Source organism: Protopterus annectens, chromosome 11.part0 (genome assembly GCF_019279795.1).
Source record: "Protopterus annectens isolate FY-2018-M chromosome 11.part0, PAN1.0, whole genome shotgun sequence".
NCBI classification, from domain to species: Eukaryota; Metazoa; Chordata; order Ceratodontiformes; family Protopteridae; genus Protopterus; species Protopterus annectens.
This window is the reverse complement of record NC_056745.1, coordinates 273,251,137-273,278,553: the sequence shown is the minus strand read 5'-3', so window position 1 is coordinate 273,278,553 and position 27,417 is coordinate 273,251,137. Positions and strand designations below refer to the sequence as shown.

General features: G+C 38.8%; 1 protein-coding gene across 1 annotated transcript in view; it reads left to right on the top strand.

Annotated features, from left to right (window-relative positions):
- The window catches only part of LOC122814932 (PARP1 binding protein), a 929,076-nt gene that overhangs the window by 846,206 nt on the left and 55,453 nt on the right, over positions 1–27,417 (top strand). Inside the window, exon 9 of the mRNA XM_044087194.1 lies at positions 13,356–13,464. Within this exon, the coding sequence (XP_043943129.1) occupies positions 13,356–13,464 (109 nt within the window). The remainder of the gene's footprint in view (positions 1–13,355; positions 13,465–27,417) is intronic.

The window sequence follows — 27,417 nt, the reverse complement described above, 5'->3', positions numbered from 1 at the left end:
TCCATCAGGGCTGCATCTACCTCTGCAGCCTTTCTCAGAGGAGTCCCTACCAGGGACATCCTAGAAGCTGCTACCTGGAGCTCTGTACATACCTTCACCAAGCATTACCACATGCCAATTTTTTCTAAATCCAGAGCTGGTTTTGCCACTGCAGTCTTGCAGGGCTTAATAGCTGCCCCTAATGCTTTCTAACTTCTTCCTCCCTTCCTTAGCTTTGTGAATCAACCCAAATGTGATGACTGCAACTGTGGAACATGAAGAACATAGTACAGTTGTGTACACTTACCATAAATGTAGATGTTTGAGTGTATTCACTGTTGCAGTCCTGGTTACCCTCTCTCCAGCCACCTGACTTCTCTTTGTTCTACCTTTCCTTCTTGTTTATTGTATTTAGGTTTTCTGGTGTATTTGCTTTTTCATGGAGGTGTACCATAATATATAATTACTTCCCATTGAGGGGACACCTGACATCTGGGGCAAGAAAAACTGATGTAATGGCGTCGGCTGCATGTTTTATACCCCTGGCGACCTGACGTCATGGAAGACGAGACTGCATCCGATGCAGGAATCCAGGAGACTGGTATTCAGGCCAGCTGAGGGCTACCTGCAAGCAGATAACCCAAATGTGATGACTGCAACAGTGAATACACTCAACATCTATATTTATGGTAAGTGTACACAACTGTACTTTCTGCATCACCCTCTGTCCTTCCCAGTCAACCTCACTCAAGTATGCAAGGATCATTTTCGTTGTTGGATAAAATTAGATGACGTTTATCTATGCCGTCTTTTTATTCTGTCTCCTCCAGTAGCCACAGTAACCACAGACACCTCCAAAATGGGATGGGTGGTCATTTCTTGAGATGGATGGTCCAAGACATGTGGTCTCTCCAGGAGCACAATTTGCATATCAATTTCTTAGAGATGAGAGCAGTCTTAGTGCTGCAGGCCTTTCAAGATACCCTCCTTCTAGGGACTATTGAGATGCAAACTGACACCATGTCTGTACTCAGTTTGTACCTCAGCAAACAGGGTGGAAACTAATCTTAACCTTTGGTCGAGAGGCAATTTGAGTGTGGCAGTGAGTGATCTCCGCCAACCGCTTTCTTATGGCAATGCGCATACTAGAGAAATCCAGTGTCCTAGTGGACAAACTCAGCAGGTCCATTCAGATGCCTCATGAGTGGTCTCTGAATCAGTGGCAGAGATGATTTTCCATTGTTAGGGCCAACCTAGCTGCAATCTATTTGCATCTCCTCACAAGTGCAGCAGGTTCTTTGTGCTAATTGCCCCAACCTACCCTGGCAGAGTCATCAAGAGATTCTCTAGTCCAAGTCTGGCCCTCTGGTCTCCTTTATGCCTATCCTCCATTACCTCAGATTCCAAAATTCTAATAGAAAGCACTTTTGTTGAAAAGCTCCTTTATACTCCTTCCCTCTTTTGGCCTCGACAAGTGTGGGCCCCCTTCTTTTGCTCTCATCTTCGATAGCCTCTATGGATATTGGATCCCAATTCAGACATTCTCTTGCATCCCTCGAGGATGAACTATACCAATATTCCAGGCCTCAAATTAATCGCATGGTTTCTCTAGTTTCATTGATAGCCAGACAGCCCAGGCTTTTCTCCCTGCTCCGACAAATCCTTGTCTTCCCAGAAAGCTTCTACAAGGATGATGTACATTAGTAAATGGAAAAGATTTTAAATTTGGGCTCTTCAAAAGGAAATTGACCCTTTCACTAATCCTATATCTTCGGTACTGGAATTTTTAGCATCTATTTTTTGGGAAGGTGCTAGCTTTTCTACAGTCAACATACAATTAGCAGCCATATCTAATTTTCACTTACAAGAAAAAGCTGCCTCTTTAGCTTCTTCCAAGTTATGCAAGACTTTTCTAAAAGGCACCTTCTTTCTTAGACCACCAGTGAAAGATCCGTCACCTCCTTGGGATTTAATAGTCATACTTAAAAGATTGACCAAACAACCCTTTAAATCATCAGCAAAATCTGTTTTAAAATTTTTCTCTTGGAAAACAGCATTCCTAGTAGCTATTATATCTGTGAAGTAAATCTCTGAACTCCAGGCTGTATCTTCCAAATCCCCTTACATTGTTTTTTTTTTACAGACAGAGTTACTTTATGAACCAATCCATCCTTCTTACTAAAGTTAGCATCTGAATTGAATATCAAACAATTTATTTGCCTGTTTTCTTCAATAATTTTTCAAATAAGGGAAAGTACATGCTACACCTTTTAGATGTACATAGACAACTACTTGTTTATCTACACAGGACAAAAAATTTCAGGAAATCAGAACAGCTGTTTCTTTCTCACTGAACAGACTGGGATTACCTGTTAAAGTTACCTTGGCCAAATGGATTACTAATTTCATTTCTTCTGTATATACTCAGCAAGACCTCACCCTGTCAAAGGCTGCTAAAGCACATTTTACTAGATCCATAGCAACTTCTTCCGCCTTCTGGGCTACACCCTCCATTGATGGCATTTTGTACAGAAGTTACTTGGTCTAATGCTCATACCTTTATTGCTCATTACAAACTAGATTTGACCTCCAGAAGCAGAGCAGCTTTTGGTTCAGCAGTTCTCCAGAATATCCTTCCATGAGGGCCATTCAAGACTCATGCAGCTGGGGACTCTGTCTCACATCAGATATTAAGGTTATATACTCAACATAACTATGCATCTGTGTTGCCCATTTTCATTCTTCCTCAACTTCCCACCCTCTGTCCCCCTTCCTTTCATCTTCTGGAGTGACCTTGTGGATATTATGGAACATTTTCTTCTGGGTTTGAACGTTAACTTTGCTGTTTTTTTTTCCTGCCCTATCTTAGGATTTATAAGGCAGCAAACTCAATCTGAGGTATTAGCTAACTGGGGCATTATGGGTAGATGGAGGAACTCAAGTTGGATTTCAAAATCTAGTGTATGTGGCCAAGTCAGATCTGATCTGGTACCCATACGTTGAAGAATGGAAATAGACAATGGTGATTACATAACTTTAATTTCCATTTTCAAAGGACAAAAGTTTCAGAAAGTCAGATTGATTTGTACCCTTTTCTAGGGCAAAACTGTGTAAGGGCATTTCTAAAGTTACCCAATCAAGATGGTTATTAATAGTGTAGTTTGTTTGATTCAGAGGAGCAGCTAGGCCATTTGCAGTTCAGGTTGTGACCCTCATTTGTCCCTCCCCCACTTGCAGAGGAATAAAAAAAAATGTGTGTGTGTATATATATATATATATATATATATATATATATATATATATATATATATATATATATATATATATATATATATATATATATATATATATATATATATATATATATATATATATATATATATATATATATATATATATATATATATATATATATATATATATATATATATATATATATATATATATATATATATATATATATATATATATATATATATATATATATATATATATATATATATATATATATATATATATATATATATATATATATATATATATATATATATATATATATATATATATATATATATATATATATATATATATATATATATATATATATATATATATATATATATATATATATATATATATATATATATATATATATATATATATATATATATATATATATATATATATATATATATATATATATATATATATATATATATATATATATATATATATATGTATATATATATATATATATATATATATATATATATATATATATATATATATATATATATATATATATATATATATATATATATATATATATATATATATTTATGCCAAGTGGACTGAACACCATCAGAAGAGAATAATTACATATACTAGAAACTTCTGTAACTTAAAAACTTTGTAAAAAATTAAGAAAATAAAACAAAATACTCTTTTTCACATAAGTGCAATGAGCTTTCGTCCCTTTTAATGTATTGGACCTTCTTCAGATGACTCAAATTACAAGGGCTCAGCTATATAACAAAACATAAGTGTGTCATAAATATTAACATAATCCAGCAGTCAGTGCTAAAGTTAGCTCATCATAGTTCAGTGAACCAGTACTCAACTTGTACTTATTAATATAAATCAGTAAACCATGAAGTAGACTGTACATATTAATGTACAGTAGAACAATGTGTAGTCAGGACATTCACATCAAATGTATAGATGTTTCAGAGTGGATCTAAAGAAAAGGTGTGCCTAAATGTTTTAAACTAGGCACAAGCATAACTTTACCGAGACCATTTTAAGGCACATTTAAGGTTCAAGCTTCATTGAGTCCTGGAAAAAACTCAGCATTCAAATGCAATTGCCATCTCAGTTCTTGTAGTTGTAGTTTACAATCGGCATCCTCAAAATTTTTTTTGACTTGTTCCAGTACAAAAAATGTGGATTTGGAGAAATTGGAGCAATTCAAACTATGTTTACCCAAAGCATTATTCTGGTCCTTATTTCTCACTGCAAAGTTATATTCCTTAATTCTGTCACTAAGTCTTGAATTTCAGACTTCAGATTCTTCAGAAAGTACATGGTAACACAAAACCTTTTATTCTAGTAATTGTCTAAGTTTATAAGATGCATATTTGAAATTTGTCCCTATTTTTGGGACTGTATTCCCCCATTATTGGCTTTGTCCAAGTTTTTTGTGCTAAGGTTGAGAGCTGTGGTATGAACTGAATTCACTGAATATGTTTGGGGGCTGTATTCCCCCATTATTGGCTTTGTCCAGGTGTTTTATGCTAAGAGGTTGACAACTATGGTGAGAACTGAATTCACTAAATGGTAGCCATTTAAGTTTCAGTCTTCCTCTCTTTCACAAAACAGCTGATATGGCATAGTGGCATGTTGCTCTGACTGTTTTGCACAGGGTACTGGGTTCAAGCCTTGGCAGTGAAATGTATGGTGGTAACACAGCATTTTATTCCAGCAACTTTCAAAGATTATACAAGCAGTGTTTAAAATGTGCCCCTGGTTTTTGGGCTTTTGTCTCCCCCCCCCCCCTCCGCCCAATAAATTTTGGCTTTTTCCAAATTTCTTGTGCTGCAAAGTTCAGAGATACAGCTGAGTGTCGAGTAGATTTTACAAGGAGCTGAGTGTTGCAGGAAAAGAGAAGTTTAGTGCTGCTTATGCTGAGTCTACTTGCATTGTTAATAGCGCAACAGGAAGTGTACTTGCTTTTGCTACAGAAGGCTGTGGGTTCTACTCCCACAGTATGTAGATGCATTGCTGATACTGTACTGAGTTGTAAAGGAGATGGATGCTGCAGTTCTTTTTGGAGGAGATACCTAGTAACTATGAACCTGTTATCAGTTTGCCATCCATTCCCTATTGCAATATTACTAGCTTATCATTTTTCTAAAGTAACATAGGCAGTTTATTCCTCAAGGGCAACAGGCACTTTATTTGTAGATGAAACGAAATATAAAGTTGTTTGATAGCAGCAACCTCTTCATTAGTTACAGATCACTTTAATGTGGAATTATTTAGATGACACTTTAAGAGATTGTGCATATTTACTGATACTTGTGGATTGTAGAAGTTTAAGTAAACTTTTATGATGGAAATGTTCTGAATTGGGCAGTTTTGTCATCGGTGCATGCATTTTGTTTCATTGTTTACTGGAAAAATGTTCAAAACACACTCTAACAACTGTACTGTATTGTACAAGAAATATAATTTAATACAATCAGAAAGGTGCATTAAAGAACACATGTATATTTTGTGTGCAAGGGGCCTATGATTTGAAAACAGCCCAAAGTTGATCTTCATCTGCCACTGACAAAATGTATTTTCTTTGAACGTGGGTTTCATTGCTGCTTCAATGAATGTGAGTTTCAAGGGCAGAGAAGTTTTAATGCCAAGTCTATATTCATTGTAAGACTGCATTGCTTTGTTTAGCAGATGTCTATTAGTATTTGTGCTGTGAAATGCAAAATAAAACTTTCAAATGAAATCGAAATCAAAGCAGAAGTAAAGCAGTATACACATTACAGTGTTTATGTTAAATGGGGCGAAATAGCCAAGGAATGGGACATTGTAATGGCTGCAGGTGGAGGCTCCATTCGACCATAATTTCTTGAGGCAGGAATGGCAGCAAACTCAGACAGCTCCGACTGAACTATACCTCTCAACTGTCCAGTTTTTGCAGAATTAATAGATTTTTTGCTTCGTATGTTTGGTTTGTTCCTCATAAAATTTGTGGTTTTCTGGCAAATCATTTAGGAATGACGTCACAAAATAATGGCAGACATTGAGTTTCAGACTTCATGCCTTTCAGAAAAATGCATGCTAAAGCAGGACCTGTTATTCTATCAACTGTCTAAGTTTATACAAGAGCAATTTTTAGTACTGTTTGTATGTTCCCTCAATATATATTTGGCTTTGTCCAGATTTTCTGCATTAAGTGGTTGAGGGCTATGTGCAAATAAATCGCTTTATAAAAGTAGGAATATCCAAACCTCTCAACTGTCCCCGATTTTGGCTCAAAATGTTTCTCTCCCCCTAATAATCCCTCTGCAAAATGGCAATTTTGGAAGAAAACGTCGAGGGTTTACAATTATAAATAACTGTAATGATCAGAGTTATAGATTACTTTTATTTCAGAAATGCATGTAGTCTCTTATTTTGTCAGCTGTTCAAGGTAACAGTACTAATATTAAAAAAGTGTCCCTTCTTTGACAGGTTCCCAGCTGTATTGTGTGGCAAGTTTGTATATTTGCATCACATTTTGGTCTGTTTTTCATAATTGTGGTTTTCTGACAAATTAGTGGCAAATCATTAAAGATTTAAACTAGAAAATAATGATGGACATTTGATTTTCAGATTTCATACCCTTCAGAAAATTCATACTAATGCAAGACCTACTACTATTCTATTATCTTTCTAAGTTTGAGAGCAATATTTAAACATTGTCCTTATTTTTGGGCCTTTGTCCCACTTCTATGTATGGTTTTGTCCAGATTTCTTGCTCTGAGGTTGAGAGGTATGAGCGTTAGAGCCATCAACATCAACCAGAGACTTTTCAAATTGTGACATACTTAGTGCACCCTACTCCCCCATGTAGTGACACTGGATGTGCAAGCAAGGCAAGGAGCAGTTATGCAGTGTAAGTGTGCAGAGTATTCCCCCATCCAAGGTAGACACAAGTATGACATTGGCTTTTCATCTGTCCTTGATTTTGCAGAATGTTTTGGTTTCTGTCATATTTTAATACTGTTGATTTATGCTTATTATTCAGAAAATGCATGCTGTTTGTGTCCTGTTGCTCTGTGTTTAAGTAGCAATGCTTTAATGACCATAAGGTAAGCTTGACTGAAATTGTAAGATGTAAGTAAGCTTTAATAAGCATACTGTTAAAGAATTACCAACAATGAAAGCCTTTTTGTTGTTGCCATGCAGAGAATATTTACATAACTAGATAACGTATAAGCCTTGGGTATTGAAATGCATACAACAGTATTTTTAATAAAGGACAGGATTACAGTATTTTCAGGAGCTCATTACATTTTTTAGAGACTTGCAGTCATCTTTGCAGGCTTTACTCGTAAACTAAACAGAATGCCAATCTTTTGTGTGGTCCATAACCTGTGGAGTAATCCTTTAAGCAATTTATCTTGAACTTTTGCTGTTCATTTTTTTACTTTGATCATGTTTTCCCCATGAAACAAGTAGATGTCAAGCAGCAGGTCTTTTTAGGATAAGAAACATTTTTACAAGTGGGGGTATCACAGAAATTGCTACTTTCAGCATGTTACTTGGTACTTTTATAAAGCTGAATATAAATTATAATTAGAACTGCAGTGCAAGGAGAAGTGGTTTGAGTTGAGTGCTGCTTGTTTTTTATAGTTGATTTTGACTGGCATTCAAGTAATGTATTTAAAAAGTAATTTATTTTTTCATGCCTCACAACCTTTTTGTTTCACTCTAGATACTAAGTAAGCTGTCATGTAGCCAATGCATTGTAATATTGTTTTCTTCTACACATCATTTTGTCTTGATTGGACTCTTCTAATGACTGTTTGGCACCCAGGGTAGCGTATTTAATTAAAGTTCCAGTTGTTGTGGTTTTGAGCCTGGCCCCGCCCCTTTCTAGTTGGCCACCCCTTCCCATTGGCCCCACCCATTCAGCTGTCTCCTGCAGTCCCCCTTTGATTTGAAGTCACCAGCCGCAACTGTATAGCACGAGACACCCCTGGAAGTGGATGGGTGAAGAGAGGAGGTAAAAAGTAAGGAAGTAAGCCAGGAGATGTTGAAGGGGGATAGGAGGATGTACTAAAAATAAGTGGAGTAGAGTAAAAGAATAATAGTAAGGATGGAGGGAGGAGAGGAAAGGAATATGCAGACAAAGGCTGTAGATATAGTTCAGTAAAGTGTCCTTAGAAAAGGCATGGGATAGTATAGCTTAGAATACACTGTGGATGAATTGGAATTCTTGTCTAGCGTAGAAGTGAGGAGGGGCATAGTCGCATGTTCATAATGCCTTTTAATTGAGGCTTATTTCACCTGATGTTTTTAAAGGGCAAGGTGGTTAGAGTTCCAGATTTTAGAGGTGTGGGAAGAATACAGTAAGCCATCAGCAGAGTTATTTGATTTTGTTATTAGGAGTAGTTTTTGTCTACTGAGCAAAGAGGCCTTGTTTGAATAGTGTTGAAGGATGTAGGTTAGGCTAGGACAATTGTTAACAAGGTTATGTGGTAAGTACTTCAGCTAGAGCCAGGGACTGAGGCAGTTCTAGCTAGTGTAGCTGCTTTAGTGCTACTCACTGGTTAGATTTGTATGTCATATCCATGGCAAATGTGGCTCCCTTGTTGTAGCATTGCATAAAAAAATTGGTGTGAGTTACCTGAAGAGTGATGCAAATGGGGGCCGCATAGAAGAGAAATGGAAGGAGGAAAGTTCAAGTAATGTATTTTCTAGCATTACCTGACTAGTAAGGTTTTATCCTGTAAAATGCCATTTTTTGATATTTATTTAATTACATCTTTATGTGGTAGCTGCATTTCATGCTGTTATCAGTTTATACCTAGTAGCTTAATGTGAGTTACTAATTTAGTTTTTGTTTGTGGAGATTAGAGTGCAGAGGGATTTCTGGGTAGAGAGTTGTTTTGGGTTAATAGAATAAGTTTGGATTTTTGGGAGTTTAGAAGAAGTGAAGAATCAGATAGCCATGTTTCAATAGAAGTAAGGGAATCCTGGGTTAGTTGCAGTGCATTCATTTTTAGCAACATAGGTAAGAGTGGTGTTATCTGTATATTGAAAGATTTTTGCATGCTTGCTTGCAGAGTAGAGGTCATTTACAAATATGCTGCGTAAATGAAGACCTAGATGTGAGACCTGGGAACTTCTACTGCTATGGGAAGGAAATGGGAGACATTATCTTGCCATTTACAGCCTGTTTGCAGTTTCATATGTGAAATTGGGTCAAAAATTCTCACAATGTCAATAGAGACTGCAGGAAGACTGTTTTTATTTATAGTCATTATTCATAAACTATATAACAAAGAAGTAAATCTCATTCCCCCTACCCTGAGACCACAATGAAACATGCAGTAAGGACTGTAAGAGCAGTATTAGAAAATGTAAAGCAGTGTGAACTTGAGGTTTCTACAGTTATCTAAGTAAAAGTTATGCCAGGAATTTAAGGAATAATGTTCAACAATGCACTGATGTCATCCACAATAATCACACATTCCAGTCCCAAGGATATAGCCAATATATTAGAAGACAAATGTAGTGTTAACTTTACCCCACCTACCCAAATTATTGTGCCCACTATCCCTGAAAATTTACTTTCCCCTGCAGTTATCCTAGAACAAGTCTTAGAATCCCCATCAAAGGCTAAAAATAATGCTTCTGTAGGACCAGATAGCATGCCAGGATTCATTGTTATCAGTGCTAAGTATACAGTACCCAAGATGCTAGTTAAACCGTTCAACCTCAGTCTGTCCACAGGGTTTGTTCCTGATGTCTGGGAAAAAGCTACAGTGACTTTTTTTTTTTTTTTTTTTTTTACACAAGGGTGGTTTCTGTACAGACCCAGATAATTATACATCCATCAGCCTCACCAGCCTTGTATATAAAACCCTAAAATATACCACAGGAGAATTAATTTATGCAGACATGGGCAACTTAACTGAGCTGGACCTCTCCTCTCCCATTCTGTTTTCTATGAAGGGCAGGTCCCATCTCCTGAACCCAGTAAACTTTGAAAAGATTACAGAGGCTGTCGACAGTTTTCTTTCTGCATTCTGCTTATCTTGACCTGGACAAGGATTTTGACACAATCCTCCATGCCGCTGTTATTGAAAAGTTGGACTTAATGTAAACTCACGTATTGTCTGCTGGATTGCAAACTGGCTATCAAAAAGTCTCGAGTGAAAGCTGCTGGTACCCTCTCTGAATGTAAAATTGTAACTAGTAGGGTACCACAAGCATCAGTGCTGGGCCCTCTGCAGTTTGGCATTTTTTTTTTTTGCAGACGTTCAAGCTAATATTCCTTAAATATGGTTGACTGAGCTTGATGATGACTGCATAGGGAGGCACTGTTATCTGCTTATCCACTGATACTAAACTGCTTCAAAAAGATGTGGACAATCAGCATGTTTCCAGCATAATCAGAAAATCCTATCCAGCCCAGGTAACTTCCATGGGGAATATCTTCAAGATTCGAAGAATTCATCTTATCAGTGTATTTCCTTGACAGACCCATGATCAAACACATGGTCCCCCTAAGTGCAGTACTAAGCAAATCACTCAACTGGAGAGTCCCCAAAAATTTTTAAAGCAATACATTAAAGGCTTTAAATCCTTCAACAATCCCGATAGATATTGAAGACTGGTTTCTTTCTGAACCTTCCTAAGGCACAGATATGTTACCTAAACTAGCTAGCAGTGGCTTGACACTTGTTAATTACCAAGATGATTGTAACAGAGTTGTACACCAGCATAATGCTTCATATACAAAATAAATACTTCATTAGGACTAAATGACCAGAACTTCTGTCGTCCTCTGGTTCACAGCAGACATCAGTAAAGAAAGATCAGAAAAAGAAAAAGACTGCATGAAAAGAATACAAAGTCAGCAATATTCTCCAAACCAGGAAGCTGTATTATCTTTTCAGGAATGCTTGACAAAAAAGCCTAAACCACACACACACACACACACACACACACACACACACACACACACACACTACTACTACTACTACTGCTATTACTACCAAGTGCACGTAGAAAGGCAGGCTGATTTATCTACATCAAAACTTAAAATTACCCTTTCAGGAAAATGACTTACTAAAATTCTAATGCTTTTACCAATCACTGATTCCAGATAAACAGATTATATGCAGTTGACTCACTGGCCTTTCACTTTGATACAGGAATTAGACTGCTGTGCTGTTGGGGCTCACTTCTTTCAAGAGAATGTCTGAACTTCCAGGGCCCTTATAGCTATTCTTTCTATTTTCATTTTTCATAAAGTTGGGGTGTCTCTTCATACTAATCTTTTTATACTCAAGTTGGTTAACAAGTTCTCTTAATCAGTCTATTCCACTTCCTTGCTTTTTTCCTTCTCCAGTCTGCCAGTGAGAAGGTTCTTCACACCTTGGACCTGAATAGACAGCTCAGCAATTTGGATAAAACAAATATTTGCAAGTCTGAGCAAATTTTTGTTTCCTTTCATTCCAGGAATTTGTGTTTCTGTCTCCAAGCAAGTCATCACTTCCTGGATTTCTAAGGAAATTTCCTTTTGTTATTCCTTTCATGGCAAATGCCTTTCTTCCTCTGTAAATGCGCATTCTACCAAGGCTGTTGCCTCTTCTGGTGACTTTTTCAAGGGTTTGGACAGGAATTCTATCCTTGGGGATGCTACTTGGTCTTTTTTTTTTCATACTTTTACTAAGCATTATAAATTGGATGTTAATTCTAAGGTCAGGGTGGGTTTTGCCAGGGCTGTTCTGCATGGGTTTATAGAGAGATCTTCTGTGCATTCCTCCTTCCAGCCTCCTCCTTAGCTGTTGTACTCTCCCTTCAGTGAAGAATACTGCAACACTGATATGGAAGGACATACTGCAGTTGTGTAAAATCTTACCATAACAGTAGATGTCCTTCTCTTCACTGTTGCAGTATTTGGTTCCTCCTTCCTTCCTGTTTTTTAGCTTTTACCTCTCTGTTGTCTTGCCCCCCTGGCAAAAAGGGGCTGTCGCTTCCTTTTCCTTTTGAACTTTTTTCTTTTTCTTGATGGGTACTTTTTTTTTTTTGTCCTCGGGGATGTTATGTTCCTCTTGGGGTAGTTCAGTGCTGGGTAATTGCATCTGCATGTCACCTTTATGCTTTACTCCCTATGTGTGGAGCATACGTGTGATGCACAGCTCCTGTAAGATCTAAAGGCTTTGGTATACTGAACAGCCACTGGGCTATCCTAGGAAGGAAATACCTTCAGTAAAGAATACTGCAACAGTGAAGAGAAGGACATCTACTGTTATAGTAAGATTTTATATAACTGTATATTATTTCCTTGCTGCAGCCTTTGGAATCAAGAGCCTGTTACTGAACTCTGGTTGACTTGCAGCAAGAACAGGCATCCTACTCCTTTTCACCTTATGATTCATTAGACTTATGACCTGTACCATATGTATAGGCTTCATGGTACAGAGGAATAAAAATATTTCAATAAAGATGACAATGGTTCATGGACTGTGCTACATGAGCTGAACAGAGACTCTGGAAATCTGCAACTACCAACCTGCTCATTCTGGAGATGGTAGGCAGCCTGCAGTCTTGTACTACTAGCACACAGTAGGGAATGGTATTATAGTAAGGCAACACAAAGGACTGGGGAAAAGGCACTCACCAAGTAGTGCATTTGTGCACTATAGATAGGGTTGGTGCATATGTGAAAGCAAGCATGCATCAGAGGGTTGGTGTTGTGCAAGTCCCAGTTTTCCAGGCTACTGTAGGGCAACAGGAGCTTGAGTAAGTAAAAGGCCCGGGCTCACCAAGGATGCTGCTGTTGGAACCCAACCTTTTTAGTTAGTTGTTGTCCCACTGTTCACTAACCCCAATATCTGGGAGCAAGCTGGATCCTTAGATGGAAGGCGAAAGGGACAGGGCTCAATTTGGCTGGCTAACGGTCAAAGAGGACTAGTGGAGAAAAACAGTTAAAACTAATGTTTGTGCCATGCTTAATAGTACCTTTTCAGCTTGTGAAACAAATTCAGTGCAAAACTGTTTGAGAAGATTAATAAGTTTTTAATACCTAGGAAATAAGTTGCAGATCAAACAACAAATAAACTGAGGTTTATACTTGTTCATGTTTTTTGCAGGTAAAACAAACTTTAATCCGGTCCCAGTTTGCCTGTACATACAGAGAGGATATGGTACCAGTTCAGAGCACAACTGTAGTAGATTTTGATGAGCATCATCATCCAACAGGTAAGTGGTCATTGGGAGAGAAAGTGCTTTATGGATTTTTGAGGTAGAACATTACTAGTGGCGGACCTATTTGGAAAGGCTAACTCATCACTGATCGGCAGTCATTTTAATGAAATCTCATACAGCCTTAGATGTTTCAAAGCATGCAGTAGCATTTGCCCATTAACCATCTCAATTTAGAATTTCTCTTGATGTCAAATACCAGGAGAAGGGTGAAACCCAGGTGCTATTATCTGTCAGTATTGTTGGAAAATAGCCTGTTTGATGGCAGTTGGTCACATTTTATGCATCTCGATAATGTCTGGGTCTTTGGATTTTACAGGATCTGATATTTCCTCACTTTTTTTTTCTAAGTTGTATAACTGCAGCTGGGCAGTGTGGACACTACTGGAGAATGGAAGTTCATTAAAAAAGTCAAAATGAAGAAGTGGTTTTTTTTTTTTTTTTTCTTTTTTGTAGCGAAATAGCTTGTCTTAATACAAGAGAATTTACCAATATAAGTAAATGTCATTTTTCAAAATGGAGCAAGTGGTAATAGATTTAAATATCCTCATAACTGCACAAATATAGGAAAAGACCAATAAGTAATCATAATTTTTCAAACTGAATCAAGTGGTAATAGATTCAACTATGCTCATAAGTATGAATAAATGTAGGTGGGAGAGAGTCATTTGATTGCCTTGAAATTTTCACTGTCCTTTAAACCACTCTGGATGTGTTAAAGATCAATTAATTTCTGTCTTTCTGTGTTATAATTACATGTGCAAGCGACATATTGGCTTCCAGTCATATGGTACTTTCAGGTATTCAGTTAACACTAACTAAGGCTTTTGAGTGTGGGTCTTCTAAGCTTGCATCTAGCATCAAGGAATTACCTGATGAGTTCTCATGTCCTCCGTTCAGCATAATTTTTTGCTAGAACTTCCTGCACTTGTATAGTGATTGTGCACCCTTAGAGATGCACATTATGGCATTGCACACTGACTTCCATATTAAGTATGCTCAGTCCGTATTTCTGACTTTTCTTTTTTTTTCTTTTCAGAACATTCAAGTCTTGATTCTCATTGGTGCTGGTAACGAATCCTTTCTTTCTTGTGCTGGTCTTCTATCTCTTGGGAGGTAGTAGAGGCCTAGGACAGGCATACCTCTGGATTCCACTTTGGGAGGTACATTCTCAAGTGTTCATGCTACCTTGACTGGATTGGTCCTGTGATTGTGAGCAGAAGCCATTAAAGTTATCTGGTCATGAACTGGGTACTCAAGCTAGGACTTATTAGGACACTCCCCAACCCAGCTGGACAGGTCAGCAATGGTAGAGGAGGTGTCACAGCATGAGGTCACATCAGAATCCATGTCTCAGGTAGGAAAGATGGGCATATGCATGACTTTTAGTGAGATATAGAGTTGTGAGCACAAGCTTTCTTCTATAGGAACTTCATTTAGATGCCAGCATCTGGCTTGGTGGATTATATCCTACACCACCTTATGAAAAAGTATTTTCTGCTCTGACTCTCCTCATATCTTGTGTGATTCATCTACAGGGTTCCTTCACAGGTTAGTTCCTCAGGTGATAGATGAAGATTCAAGAGTTCTTGGGTTCCTTTAGCCTTTGGTCTCTGGCAGGTTGGAATGAGAATTTGTCATAACACCTTCAAGTCTGATTTCTGTATTGTCACAGTAGGCACTTAGAGTTCCAAGGGGGCTCTTTTGGATTTGAAGTACTGAAGAAATCTGCTTGCAATGCTGACTTTATGTGAGAATTCTGCACATCTATCCATGTTCAAAAGAATGTTGAAGTAAGAAAAATATTGATTTTTGCAGAGATTATAGAACAGCTGGTGAACTTTTTGCCTGTGATCTGAAGATGTGATAGGTAAAGCCCATACTCCATGCTTTACTGTTAAAATTACCACTTTTGAAGATCTACTATTATCATAAGTATTATTTGCAACTGTACTATCTCTGAAAAAGAGCTTTATGATGGATTCCTCAGTGCCTTCTGTATCAGCTGCTATAACTTTGTGATCATGCTATATCCAGGGCAGGATAATTTAGAATGTGATTGCTTTGAATGGTGTGGCTTGATTGCTCTCCTATAAGGAAGAGTTGAGCTGTGTTGTTTAGGACACTGGGTCAAAAGTTTTGACCACTGAATGCACATATGGATGACCATTTGACACCTCCCCCTCCGAGCTTCTTCCTCCTGTAGTTTTAGACCATTCTAGCTCCTAGGGAAGCAGCCTGCCTTGTCCCATAAAGGTCCTCCTTTAGAACATTTGGAGACTAGCTTTACAGAGAATTCCACAGTAGTCTCATCTTCAGGACTAAACATCTGTCCCTGCTTCTCCAAGTTTTCTTTCTTTTGGGAGATAATGAACACTTTTGGTTTTTAGATACTGTCTAAATGAGCATGTGTCATGGATCTCTTAAGGTGTATAGGTCAATTTTTTGAAACTGAGTCTGATTCTCTGTGGCTGATTCTCAGAGTTTGCCTTTGTTTAGAAGACCATCAAGGATGAGCTATGACTACTTGACTCCATCTCAATGGCCATTTTTGTGAATATCTTAAGGGATGTAGGTCAGTATGAAAGACTGCAGATCTAATATTCTCCATGCCTCAAATTTTCTGTGATTGCAGATTACAAAATAAAATGTTATTAAAATAACATTTAGTGAAAAAAAAAAAAATCAGTAAAATTTACTACACAGGGCTTGTGCGGCTCCTGATAGAAATGTCAGCACTTGTACTGCCTAGTGAGGACATGCCCAAGAACACATGTAGAAATCACATATTCTGAGCAACTTTGTCATCACAGAGTCTCCTAGTAACCTGTTAAGCAATTGAGTCACTTCTAATCTTGGGTCATGTCCTAGCAAGAGCTCCCTTAGGCAACCATTTAAACTCTGTTTAGCTCCTGAAAGAGTCTATCATTCTAAAAACTTTATAGCCACATTCTTCCTTTGAGAGTGGAGTACTTTATACTTGCCACTTCCTCACTCTGAAGAACATATGGGTTCAGTCATGTATTAGATTTCATTAAATTAAATAACCTATTAGCTTTTCTTTTTTCCTAGTTGAACTCTACAGTTCCCTACAAAACGGTGTCTACAGGACTGCAATCAGTTTCTCTCAACATTTAAACAGAGTAGGTTGCACACACAAAAAGCATTTGTTAAGCTTTCACTTACAGTGCTTTGTAATTAAGCAGGTCACCATATTGGTCAGCCATAGGGCTCTTTGTTTCTACTTGAGTGGTTGCCTCCTTCCCCTGTAACTGAAGTAAATTGACTCTTGCATTAAGAGCTGTAATACGTATCTTATAGCTTTAGGACACCTTAGGAAACCTTGTAAACTGCAATAGCCCCGCTACGTTTGCCCTCGCTAAGCTCGGGCTCTCTTCGCTCCCCTCCCTGCCCCCAATTTCCTCCCACCCCCAGTACCTCTAAATTTATAGTACTATAGCCACTCCCCCTCTTTCTAGATCCTATCTGCTTTCATCTGGGATAATTCCACCCACCCCCATTCTACTACCTACATTTTAATAGCACCTATTAGCTTTCATCTGGCATGGGCATTCTCCCATCCCCCTTGCAGAACCTTTACCTCACCACTCTATCTTCCGGTGTTGCATCACCAGGTAAAATAGTTCCTTAACTCACTAGCTGAATCATAGATAATGATATTCTCTTCTTTACTGCCCCTCTTGTTCACACCCTACCTCCTTACCTTGTATGAAAACCAGTTTCTCACGGGATTTCAGGTCCCAAAAGGCCATACTATCACCCCAGCTGTAAATCCTTCCACCTTCAACCATACTTACAGTACCAGATCCTATCCAACATCTTGTTCAGTCTATCAACATCTCAACCCCAGGCACATTAGCTCTAGATCCAAACACTACCACAAACTAATAAACAAATTCCTGAAGTTCATCACCGAGTATAGACTCAACCTAATACTTGGTGGTGATATTCACCACAACCCTGGCCCACTCACTTCAGATACACATACCCCCTCTACTTGCAATCTAAGCTACAAACCTACAATTAATAGGCCAACTAACTCTCTCCTAGTCTGTCATCTCAATATTAGAAGCATTAATAACAAGGTACATGAATTGCATGCACTTCTGGATGTCCATTCCCCTGAGATTCTCTGTTTATCTGAAACCTGGTTAAAACCTAACTAAAGACAATGAAGTGTTACCACCTGGGTACAACATACACAGGCTGGATCGTGCTTCGAGGAAGGGTGGGGTGGGGTAGCTGTACTCTATAAATCTGAGTTGAATGTCACCATAGATGTAATACAACCTCCTCAGATTAATAACTCAGAGATTCTTGCCACCAAATTGAAACTTAATAAAATTAAATGCATTAATATCATCTGTATGTACATTCCCCCAGGTAACAATATATCTACATTTGAAGATATCCTGCAATGGCTATCATGTCACTACCCCCAAGAAACCCTACTACTTGGAGACTTTAACATAGACTGGGACACCTGTTCGTCAGTATCCCCAACCACCCATATTAACCTGCATGCATTTACACAAATGATATCCACCCCTACCAGGATAGGTAAACCCAACCAAAAAGAAAGTATACTTGACTGGGTACTCATAAACAGTCACCCCCAACTGTACACCTCTGGTACCCTCATTAATGGCCTAAGCAATCACCTTCTCACATATGTAATTAAGCACAAAACCATTAATTCCCAACAACCCTTACTCAAAAAGGTTAGAAACAATAAAAACTTTGACCCTGCCAAATTCCAAGAAGAACTAAACTCATGTAATTGGTCTATTCTAAAACACCTCCCCTTAGAGGAAGCAGTAGCATACTTTAACAACAAATTCCTTGAGATCCTTGATTTGCATGCACCTGATCGTTCAAAGAGAACCAAGGCAAAAACTGCACCATGGCTTTCTATAGAGTCTAAACTCAAAATTACCCTTAGAAACAAAGCATTGGCTTTATGGCATTCTTCTAAAGACCCTCAAGATCACATTAAATACAGGCAATCCAGGAACGAAACCAAAAAATAAATTTTACAAGACAAAAAACAATACTACTGTAATTTACAAGACAGTAAATCAAAATAACCCTCAGAAGTTCTGGGCAGGTTTAAATAATCTACTACATCCTGGACAAATTTCAACCCCAATCCCTGCTGCTACTATTGATAAAACCCCTGAAGATGTTTCTGATAGTTTTAACCAATTTTTTACTGAGACAATTCAAGCCCTAGCTAGCCAACTACCACCTAGCTCCCCTGGTCCTGAAAGTAGCACCCCTAGAAACCTACTCGCGTTCAGCTTCCAACCAGTCGCCACTTCACTTATCCGTACCTTGATCAAAAAATTAAAACCCACTACACTTTCTGCTGATCAACTCCCTGCCGAGTACCTACAAAAATCAGCTGATGCTATTGCTTACCCCGTCTCAATACTAATCAATCGAACCATAGTAGAAGCTAAAATTCCCACCATCTGGAAAATATCCTATGTAATTCCACTTCACAAAGGAGGCAGCTCTACTGAATTCTCCAATTATAGGCCAATAGCTATACTCTTTCCACTTGCAAAGATTATAGAAAAATGTATTCATTGACAACTCATGCACCACCTAATCCAAAATCGCCTTATGGTAGACACTCAGCATGGCTTCCGTTCTCATCACAGCACTACTTCAGTCCTCCTAGGCTTTACTAACACCATAAACCATAATCGCAACAATAATTATATATCTTCAGCCCTCTTTTTGGATCTTTCCAAGGCATTCGATATGGTTGATCACCGACTTTTAATCCACACCCTGCAAACATTCCATCTAGATACTGGAGCCCTCCAATGGTTTCAGTCCTACCTGAATGGTCGACAGCAGGCTGTCCTCTGGCAGAACAAACTCTCTAACCTTCTACCTAACACCCTTGGAGTACCACAAGGATCTATACTAGGGCCCTTGCTGTTCTCCATCTTCATTAACGATCTTTATACTGTCATCCCAAAAGTCAGCTGTATCCAATATGCTGATGACTCTACTCTGATTTGCTCAGCCACATCTCCAGTAGAGTTATGGTCAGCTACCCAAACCACCTTTAATACAATAGAAAACTGGCTTTCTGAACATCGTCTGATCCTAAATCCCCAAAAAACTAAAATACTGTTATTTTCACCAACACGTAGGTCTACCGCTTTCACCTTTACCATAAAATCAAATGATGGAACAATAATCTCCCCTGACCCATCTACAAAACTATTAGGTGTCATCATAGACAATAATCTAAAATTTGACCTACATGTTAACCAAACTATTAAAACAATCAATAAAAAACTAGGGTCACTTTACAGAATAAAAGCCTTCCTAACCCCTCCAGCTAAAATTGCCATAGCTCGCTCTCACCTTCTTTCAACCCTTCTGTATGCATCCCCTCTACTCTCGAATTTAAACAAGACTGTCCTTAACAAACTCTCAATTTGCTACAACCACATTGCCAGGTTTGCCACTGGGCTTGCCTTTTAGGACGCATCATTGCATCCATCTAAATCAGCTTGGGTGGCTTGAACTACCCAGCCTAATCCAGTATAACCAACTGATTATGGCCTATAAAATCCTCTATAATCCGGACAATAGTCCTGCACTTAAAAATATTATCACCCCCTATAACAATTTTAGACCACTTTGATCCTCTAACAAACTACTAATTCAGACTAGCAAAATTAATAACACAGCCGGTGATTCTCTCTTTGCAAACTCTGTAAGTAGATCCTGGAACTCTCTTCCAGCTGATATTACCTTACTTTTCACCTTAGGTCAATTTAAAACTAGACTCAAACAACATTTGTCACTTAACTGGCTATGTCAGTGTATCAAGCCTGGCTAACTCTCTCTAGAATGTGTAAAAATCTGTTAACCAGTTTACTGTTTAATTTAATTTAATCCTGACTTGTGCTCAGGATTAACTGTAACCTGTGGAACTTGTTTAACTTGCTTACTTATGTAATCTCTGTAAATAGTCTGTTTGTAACATGTAATGCTGGTATTATGTAATGCTGTATCTGCTTACCCTTGGAGCTTTTCTCCCCGGGCCTCTGCTGAAAATGGACATGCATCCAGTCGGATTATCCCGGTCAACAAATGTAAAATAAAATAAAAATAAAATAAATTAATTTAAACAGTTGCATCTGTTGGTCATAATTTTCATTGTATTATTCAGTGTTGCAGTACCAGCTCTTGTGATTCCTGCCAATAGAAACCCAGTGGATGGACTAGCATCTAGAGTTCATCTTTCCATCTCTTGGGTGGGTAGACTCCCTTCCACACTTATCAAGACATTAGTGCTGTAAAGGAAGGTCGGCTGGTTGCCGACTTTCCTTTATATATCACTAATGGAAAGGAGAGTTGGCTGGTTTCCATCTTTAGATCTTTTATGTCACAATTAGATGCTCAGTCCAAGCCTTCAGTTGCATTATTTATCTATCAGTCTGGCCTGCTTCTAGAGTTGCACGTAAGTATCCCATTGGGTAAAGTATTCTTATCTGTTTTCTATTGTGTATTTTTGCTGTTGGCAGCTGTAGATGTCGGTTTCTATTTTTAATAATTATATTGGGTGTAGGAAACAGATCCTCAAAAAGACTTCCATGAATTCTTATTTTTTTGCATGTGTCCAGAATTCAATGTACCTAGTTGTACCCATTGTGCTTCTTTTAATCAGAGGGTATTAAAACACAGCTGAATTTCTCCATAAGTATTTGTCTCCAGTGTGTATTAACAGGTATGACCTGTCACCCACCAGCTCTTCCTTTGACCACCCACATAGGAAAAAGTATTCCAAGAATCATCGGGGGGGGGGGGGTCAGGAGGCTGATGACACTCCATCAGAATCGGTTAGATTCCCTAGACTCAAATATGTCAGTGAGATTCCTTTGCAACCCCTATACCCAGTGCCCATTATTGCTGAAGCCTCTTGCCCAACTCATTTGGAGGCTGCTGCATTATTGACAAACAGTACATACATACAGCCTGAAACCCTGTTGACACTGGTTAGTCCTGGGACCTTTTGGCATGATGCCTGAATCATTATTTAGCACAGGTGGGGGGGAGCAAGGGGGACTAGACTGAGACCTTGGTGGTTTATTTATTTATTGATTGACATTTGATTACTAGGAAGGTCTTATTGGTTAGGAACCCATTTTCAGCTGAGACCCAGAGAGAGCGGGAGAGACAAGCTCCAAAGTATTACTAAATGTTTTAAGAGCAATAATTTTATGATCGTTAAAAATAAAGCAAAAAACAACTTCAGTTTAAATTATACCATATTAGACGTAATATGAAAACATTGGTTAAAAATAGACACACGTGACAGTGATTTGATATGTAGACAATTTTTAGCCAGTGTATAGAGAAATTAAAGGTAAGTTAGTATAATACAAACAGGAATTGCAAAGAGAAAAACAGGCCAGTGGCAAGAAATTGATAGAAGTTAGGAAGTGAGTAAAGAAGGGAGAGTAAAGATGTGTAAGGTATGAATAGATTTGTTCACATTTAGGGATATTGTTTATCCTGGATGGAGTGGGTGGAGAAGAGTGTCAGGAGTGATTTATGACAGACAAGTACCAGTAAGAGTGAAAGGGAAGGTCTACAAGAGGGTAGTGAGACCAGCTATGTTATATGGGTTGGGACAATGACATTGACAAAAAGGCAGGAGTCGGAGCTTGACGTGGCAGAGTTGAAGATGTTAAGATTTGCACTGGGTGTGACGAGGATGGACAGGATTAGGAATAAGTATATTAGAGGGTCAGCCCAGGTTGGAAGGTTTGGAGACAAAGCCAGAGAGGCAAGATTACGTTGGTTTGGACATGTGCTGAGGAGGGATGCAGAGTATATTGGGGAAAAAGATGCTAGGGATAAAGCTACCAGGTAACAGGAAAAGAGGAAGGCCTAAGATAAGGTTTATGGATGTGGTGAGAGAGGACAATGCAGGTGGTTGGTGTGACCGAGCAAGATGCAGAGGACAGGAAGAAATGGAAACAGTTGATCTGCTGTGGTGACCCCTAACGGGAGCAGCCGAAAGAAGAAGTTTATCCTGGTGTTGAACATGAAGAGAGGGAGCTTTTGTCTGGGAAGTCTTTCAGAAATGGTTTTGAAGAATGGGAGGGAAGGTATTGACCTGAATGATAGTGGTGAGGAGTTCCAGGCCTTAACATTATAAGAGTACAGACAAAGGCCAGCAAATGTGATAGGTTTGTGGACATATAGGAGGTTTTTGTCATTAGATCATAATGAATGATTGGCAACATAGTTTTGTAGAATGATATTTAGTGCTGGACAAGCAGATGGATTCTAGATATTTTTATACGTGGTAAGACACTGTGTATATGTTAGTTGATGGGTAGTCCTAACAAATTTACGGTTTTTAGTGCTATATAGTGGTAGAGTCTGAATGGGGTATTTGCTGCAAATTTAGCAGCTTTGTTATAGCGTTGTTCAAGTTTTGATTTTTGTGATGCCTGAAGGTTAGTAACGATGGGAGCGCCATAAAGAAGTGTGGGAAGAGATTAGTGGCAAGTGTAGCTTTAGATGCATCGGTGATAATGTTTTTGGCTCTATGAAGCTTACCCAGTTTGAGTTTTTCTTATACAGTTTTGTATATGCATGTTGAATTTGATTATAATCCACTATCATCCCTAATAATTTGCTATGAGAAGTGCCTTCAATGGTTGCATCATCAAGAGAGAAGACTTTACATTGTGTTTTCTTTTTCTTTCTGGATAGCCAAATTGCATTATTTGTTTACGTCTTTCTTATAGAAGGTGCAAAAGATATTTAGGATACTTAGAAAAGTTGTATTGAATTAATTTACAGCACCATCGAAGGGGAGGATTTTTAGGAAATTCTAGTTAATAGATGATAGGGTAGTAATAAACATTTCTGGGTTAAACTTAGAAAGGTTGTGTATATTTTATAGACATGCTGTTTAAGTGGGTGTGTGAGATGTATGGTTGTATAGACTGGGAGATGATCACTAACTGAGGCAGTCAGATATTGTACCTGTGGTGGTGTATTTGTTAGGGTCTGATTTTAGGACCCAGTCTAATAGGGAATTTGATATCTTGCTATAATGTGTGGGGCTATTAATTAGTTGTGTGAAACTAGTTCATGGAGTTAATGTCCAACCAAATGACATTCACATCACCTGGTAGTATGTTTTCTTGTAGAATTGCTATGGATATCCAGTGTAGAATATCTTTCAGTATAGCTGTATTGTCACCAGGAAGGATGTAAAGGACAGTAATAGATATTTTTATAATTGTTTGATTTCAGGAAAGTAACAAGCTCTGCTGAATTTAATTTTGGTATTGGTTTATTGTAAGGGGAATTGTATTAATTTGGAAATTAGTTCGACTACACACACTGCATACTGAGGCCGCCAAGGCAGATTAAAATCCCAAACAAAGCTCTAAGACACACACCCCCCCAAAAAAAAATTTTCAAAATAGATGCCAGCTAGCTTACTCAGCCTGGGTTGAGCTGGCCTCACCCCTTCTTGGCTCCCCCACAGGATCTCAAATTTGTACAAGGTGTTCTGCAGTTTTTGAAATCCAACCAGCATGTGATGAATCTTCATTGTCAGGGGATCCCATCTGCAAAATGGAGAAGGGAGTTATCCCCAGAGTGATTCTAATAACACAGACTTTGTTGAAGAATTAGTATATAATGACCAAATGTCTCCACTGTAGTCAAGGCACTGAGGACACCTGCACTTCCAGAGGACACCTCATGTGTCAGTACTAATCACAGAATGAATATGAACTTAAATAGCAGGACAAGAAATTCTCTCGGGTCCAGATTAGGTACAGGATTTTTTTAGTCCTGCCTGAATCCAAACCTTTAGCTGTTCTCCCAGTCCTGGAAGGTCCTAGATGTTGCTTTTAGTAGTGCATCCTGTGACCATACAGATCCCCAGCACTCAGATTATTTTTCTAGGGTCTATAATTCCCACAATCCAACCACTGAAGAATTTTGGCTGTTTCAGTAGTGGCGCCCTTGGATTCCTTATTCTTGCAAGGGCTCATATATGGCTGCATCCAGGAACAACTGTTCCTAATGAGAAGGGGATAGCAAAATCTTTGACCCCTTTACAAAGAGTCTTGCACCTTGGTTACCTTAGCTGTCTGGGCCATGAATTCACAGTCTCTCATGCTATAGTTTTAGAAGTCCCTTATTAGCCAACTAAGAAATAGATGGAAGGAATAGACGGTAAGAGTTGAGAGGGGGATGCCCAATCTGTGCAGCCCCAATTCCCAGGTTGCCAGGAACTCCCAGAAATGTGGCCGTGATGCAATGGATGAATCATGCAGGGCAGCTGCTACTGTCTCTTTGGTTGACATTCATGATAGAGGAGTTAAACCTCTATCAGGGTATGTGAAAGTAGAGCTCCATTGATGCCTCTCTAACCAATGAACTTGTCTTTGGGCTCCCTTCAGCGAAGGTGTGTAAGACACTGGAGAAAAAGGGGAAAATCTTATCAGCTTATCTAGATCTCGCCAAGGCTTTCGACACCATCCCCCACTCTGGAATTACAGATAATCTCACTAAACTAGGTATAAATCCCAATGTCACAAGATGGGTTCCAAACTGGCTCATGGACAGAACCCACACTGTGAAAGTAGCAGACTCAAAATCCGACTTCAGACCACTGACAAGTAGAGTACCACAGGGTTCAGTCCAGGGTCCTCCCCTGTTTGGTATCTACTTTTCTGAAGTATAGGCTAACACAGAAGGTCTTTGGCGAACAAAGTTTGCAGATGACTGCAAACTAGGAGCCATAATCGAAACTCCTAACAATGTGGACATACTACAAAAGGGCCTCACTGAGACAGATGTCTGGTGTAAAAGCCATGGCCTGAAGCTCAATGCCAAAAAGTGTATTGTCATCCCCTTTGGTAAAAACTCTGTACCCATGAACTACCACATAGCTGGTAGTCTACTTAATGCTGAAAATGTGATGAGACCTTGGGACACAGGTGGACAGTAGTCTCTCCTTTGATAATCACATTGCTACAGTGGTCAGGAAATCCTATGTGGCTCACCTCATCACAAAAGGTTTCTCATCCAGAAAAAAGAGGTCATTGTTCCCCTCTACTCATCACTCATTAGACCCATTATAGATTACAACGCCCCTTTTGGTATGTACCTCACAAGATATCTACAACAACTGGAAAGGCCACAGAAATACCTCACAAAGAGGATTACTGGCCTCAAACAGATGCCCTACGCAGACCGTTTCAAAAAAGTCCAGCTTTACTTCGTCGCATATCGCCTACTCAGAGGCGATCTCTGCCTAACATACAAAGCTGTGTCAAAACCAGAGCTGTTGGACATGCTCCACTTAAAGAAATCCCAATCCCTCCGAGCTATACGCTCTAGGGACTTAACCTTGTCACCACAATAAACAGAACATGCTGGAGGGATAGAGTCCTGTCCCAGAGACTTCCCATACTCTGGAACAGACTACCTATCTATGTCAAACAAAGCTCCTCATTAGCACTCTTTAAGAAAAATCTTGATGATTGGATGGGAGATAGGAAATTCACCCCGAGGATCACTTCTGTGGCTCTGCTCGACAGGGGCACAGGAAAATAATTTTCTTGGGTGGCGAATGCCAGGGGACATTTTTGGCTAGGCTTATATAGGCCCTAGGGCCAATAGCCTAGTACCTACCTATGAACCTAAATGTGCATTCTGTGAAGGATCTTTTTCTTTTTCCTGTAACTAGATATGTTAGAATTTACACAAATAAAAATGTATCTTCTAACCTAAACGGGATAAGGACAAAAAGGAGTAAGCCTTGGGGTAACTCTGGGCAATGAAACTGTATGAGCAGCTACAAAGCTGGAATACTAATCCCTCTCCCTGTCCCCCATATACAACCCCCCACCCCCATACCTACTTATCTATCTTATATTCCCCTCCTCTTTAAAGATAGGAGACGGGTTAGCCTTCTTTGTGGTAAGTTAGCCTCCTTTCTGAATGATGGGAGTACATCAAACAGGATAACTGGGTTTTACAAATACTAAAGCATGGGGTAGAGTGACTGCATTTCTAAAGGAATTCAACATTTTTAGACATTCCACAGTTTTCCAAAGGATCAAATCCAAATCATCCTACCCCTGTTTTATCACAGGAAGCCATTGCGATGTTATTGGAAAAAGAAAAGGGGGAATGTGTTTTTACTTCAGACTGCTAATATTCTCAAGAAAAGAAGGAATTTGGAAGCCCATTTTGGATCTTTTCCTATTGACAATGTTTAAGTTCCATAATTCAAAATGCTGGCCTACAGAGCCACCTTCTTTTACTACTACTTCTGCAAGCTTACATGTTCACCTTGAATGTAAAATATGCCCAACTTTCCATCCCCATATTCAAGGTGGACAGAGTTACTCTGATTAGTGGCAGGAAGATCATGGTATCAATTCACCTTCTTGCCCTTTGGCTTGTTTATCATACCCAGGGAATTCAAAAATTGCCTGGTTCCAATAGTTGCCTTTTGCAGACGAAGGTAATTCACATTTATCCATACCTGGATGAATGCCTTACTCGGGTAACATCCCTGAAAGCAATCTAGGAGGCTCTGGATATTGCACTGAATTGCTTCCACTCCTTTGGACTTTTCTGGAATTGCATCTTGTTCCATCGATATAAGTGCTGGTCCTGATGGCACCGCTGGACGTAATGTTCTCTTTCTGACCCAGTACTTCAAACAATATCTAAGCAAATTCAGATCTCATGGAACTTGGTATCTTGATTCCCTTGGCAGGACTGCATCTGAGGGAATTGTAGTGGTGCTGGAGAAGCAGATGGTATTAACATGACCAGTCCATGCAGTACATCATTCCACTCTTCTCCTGCATCAAAAATGAAAGTGCATAGCAGTAAAGTACG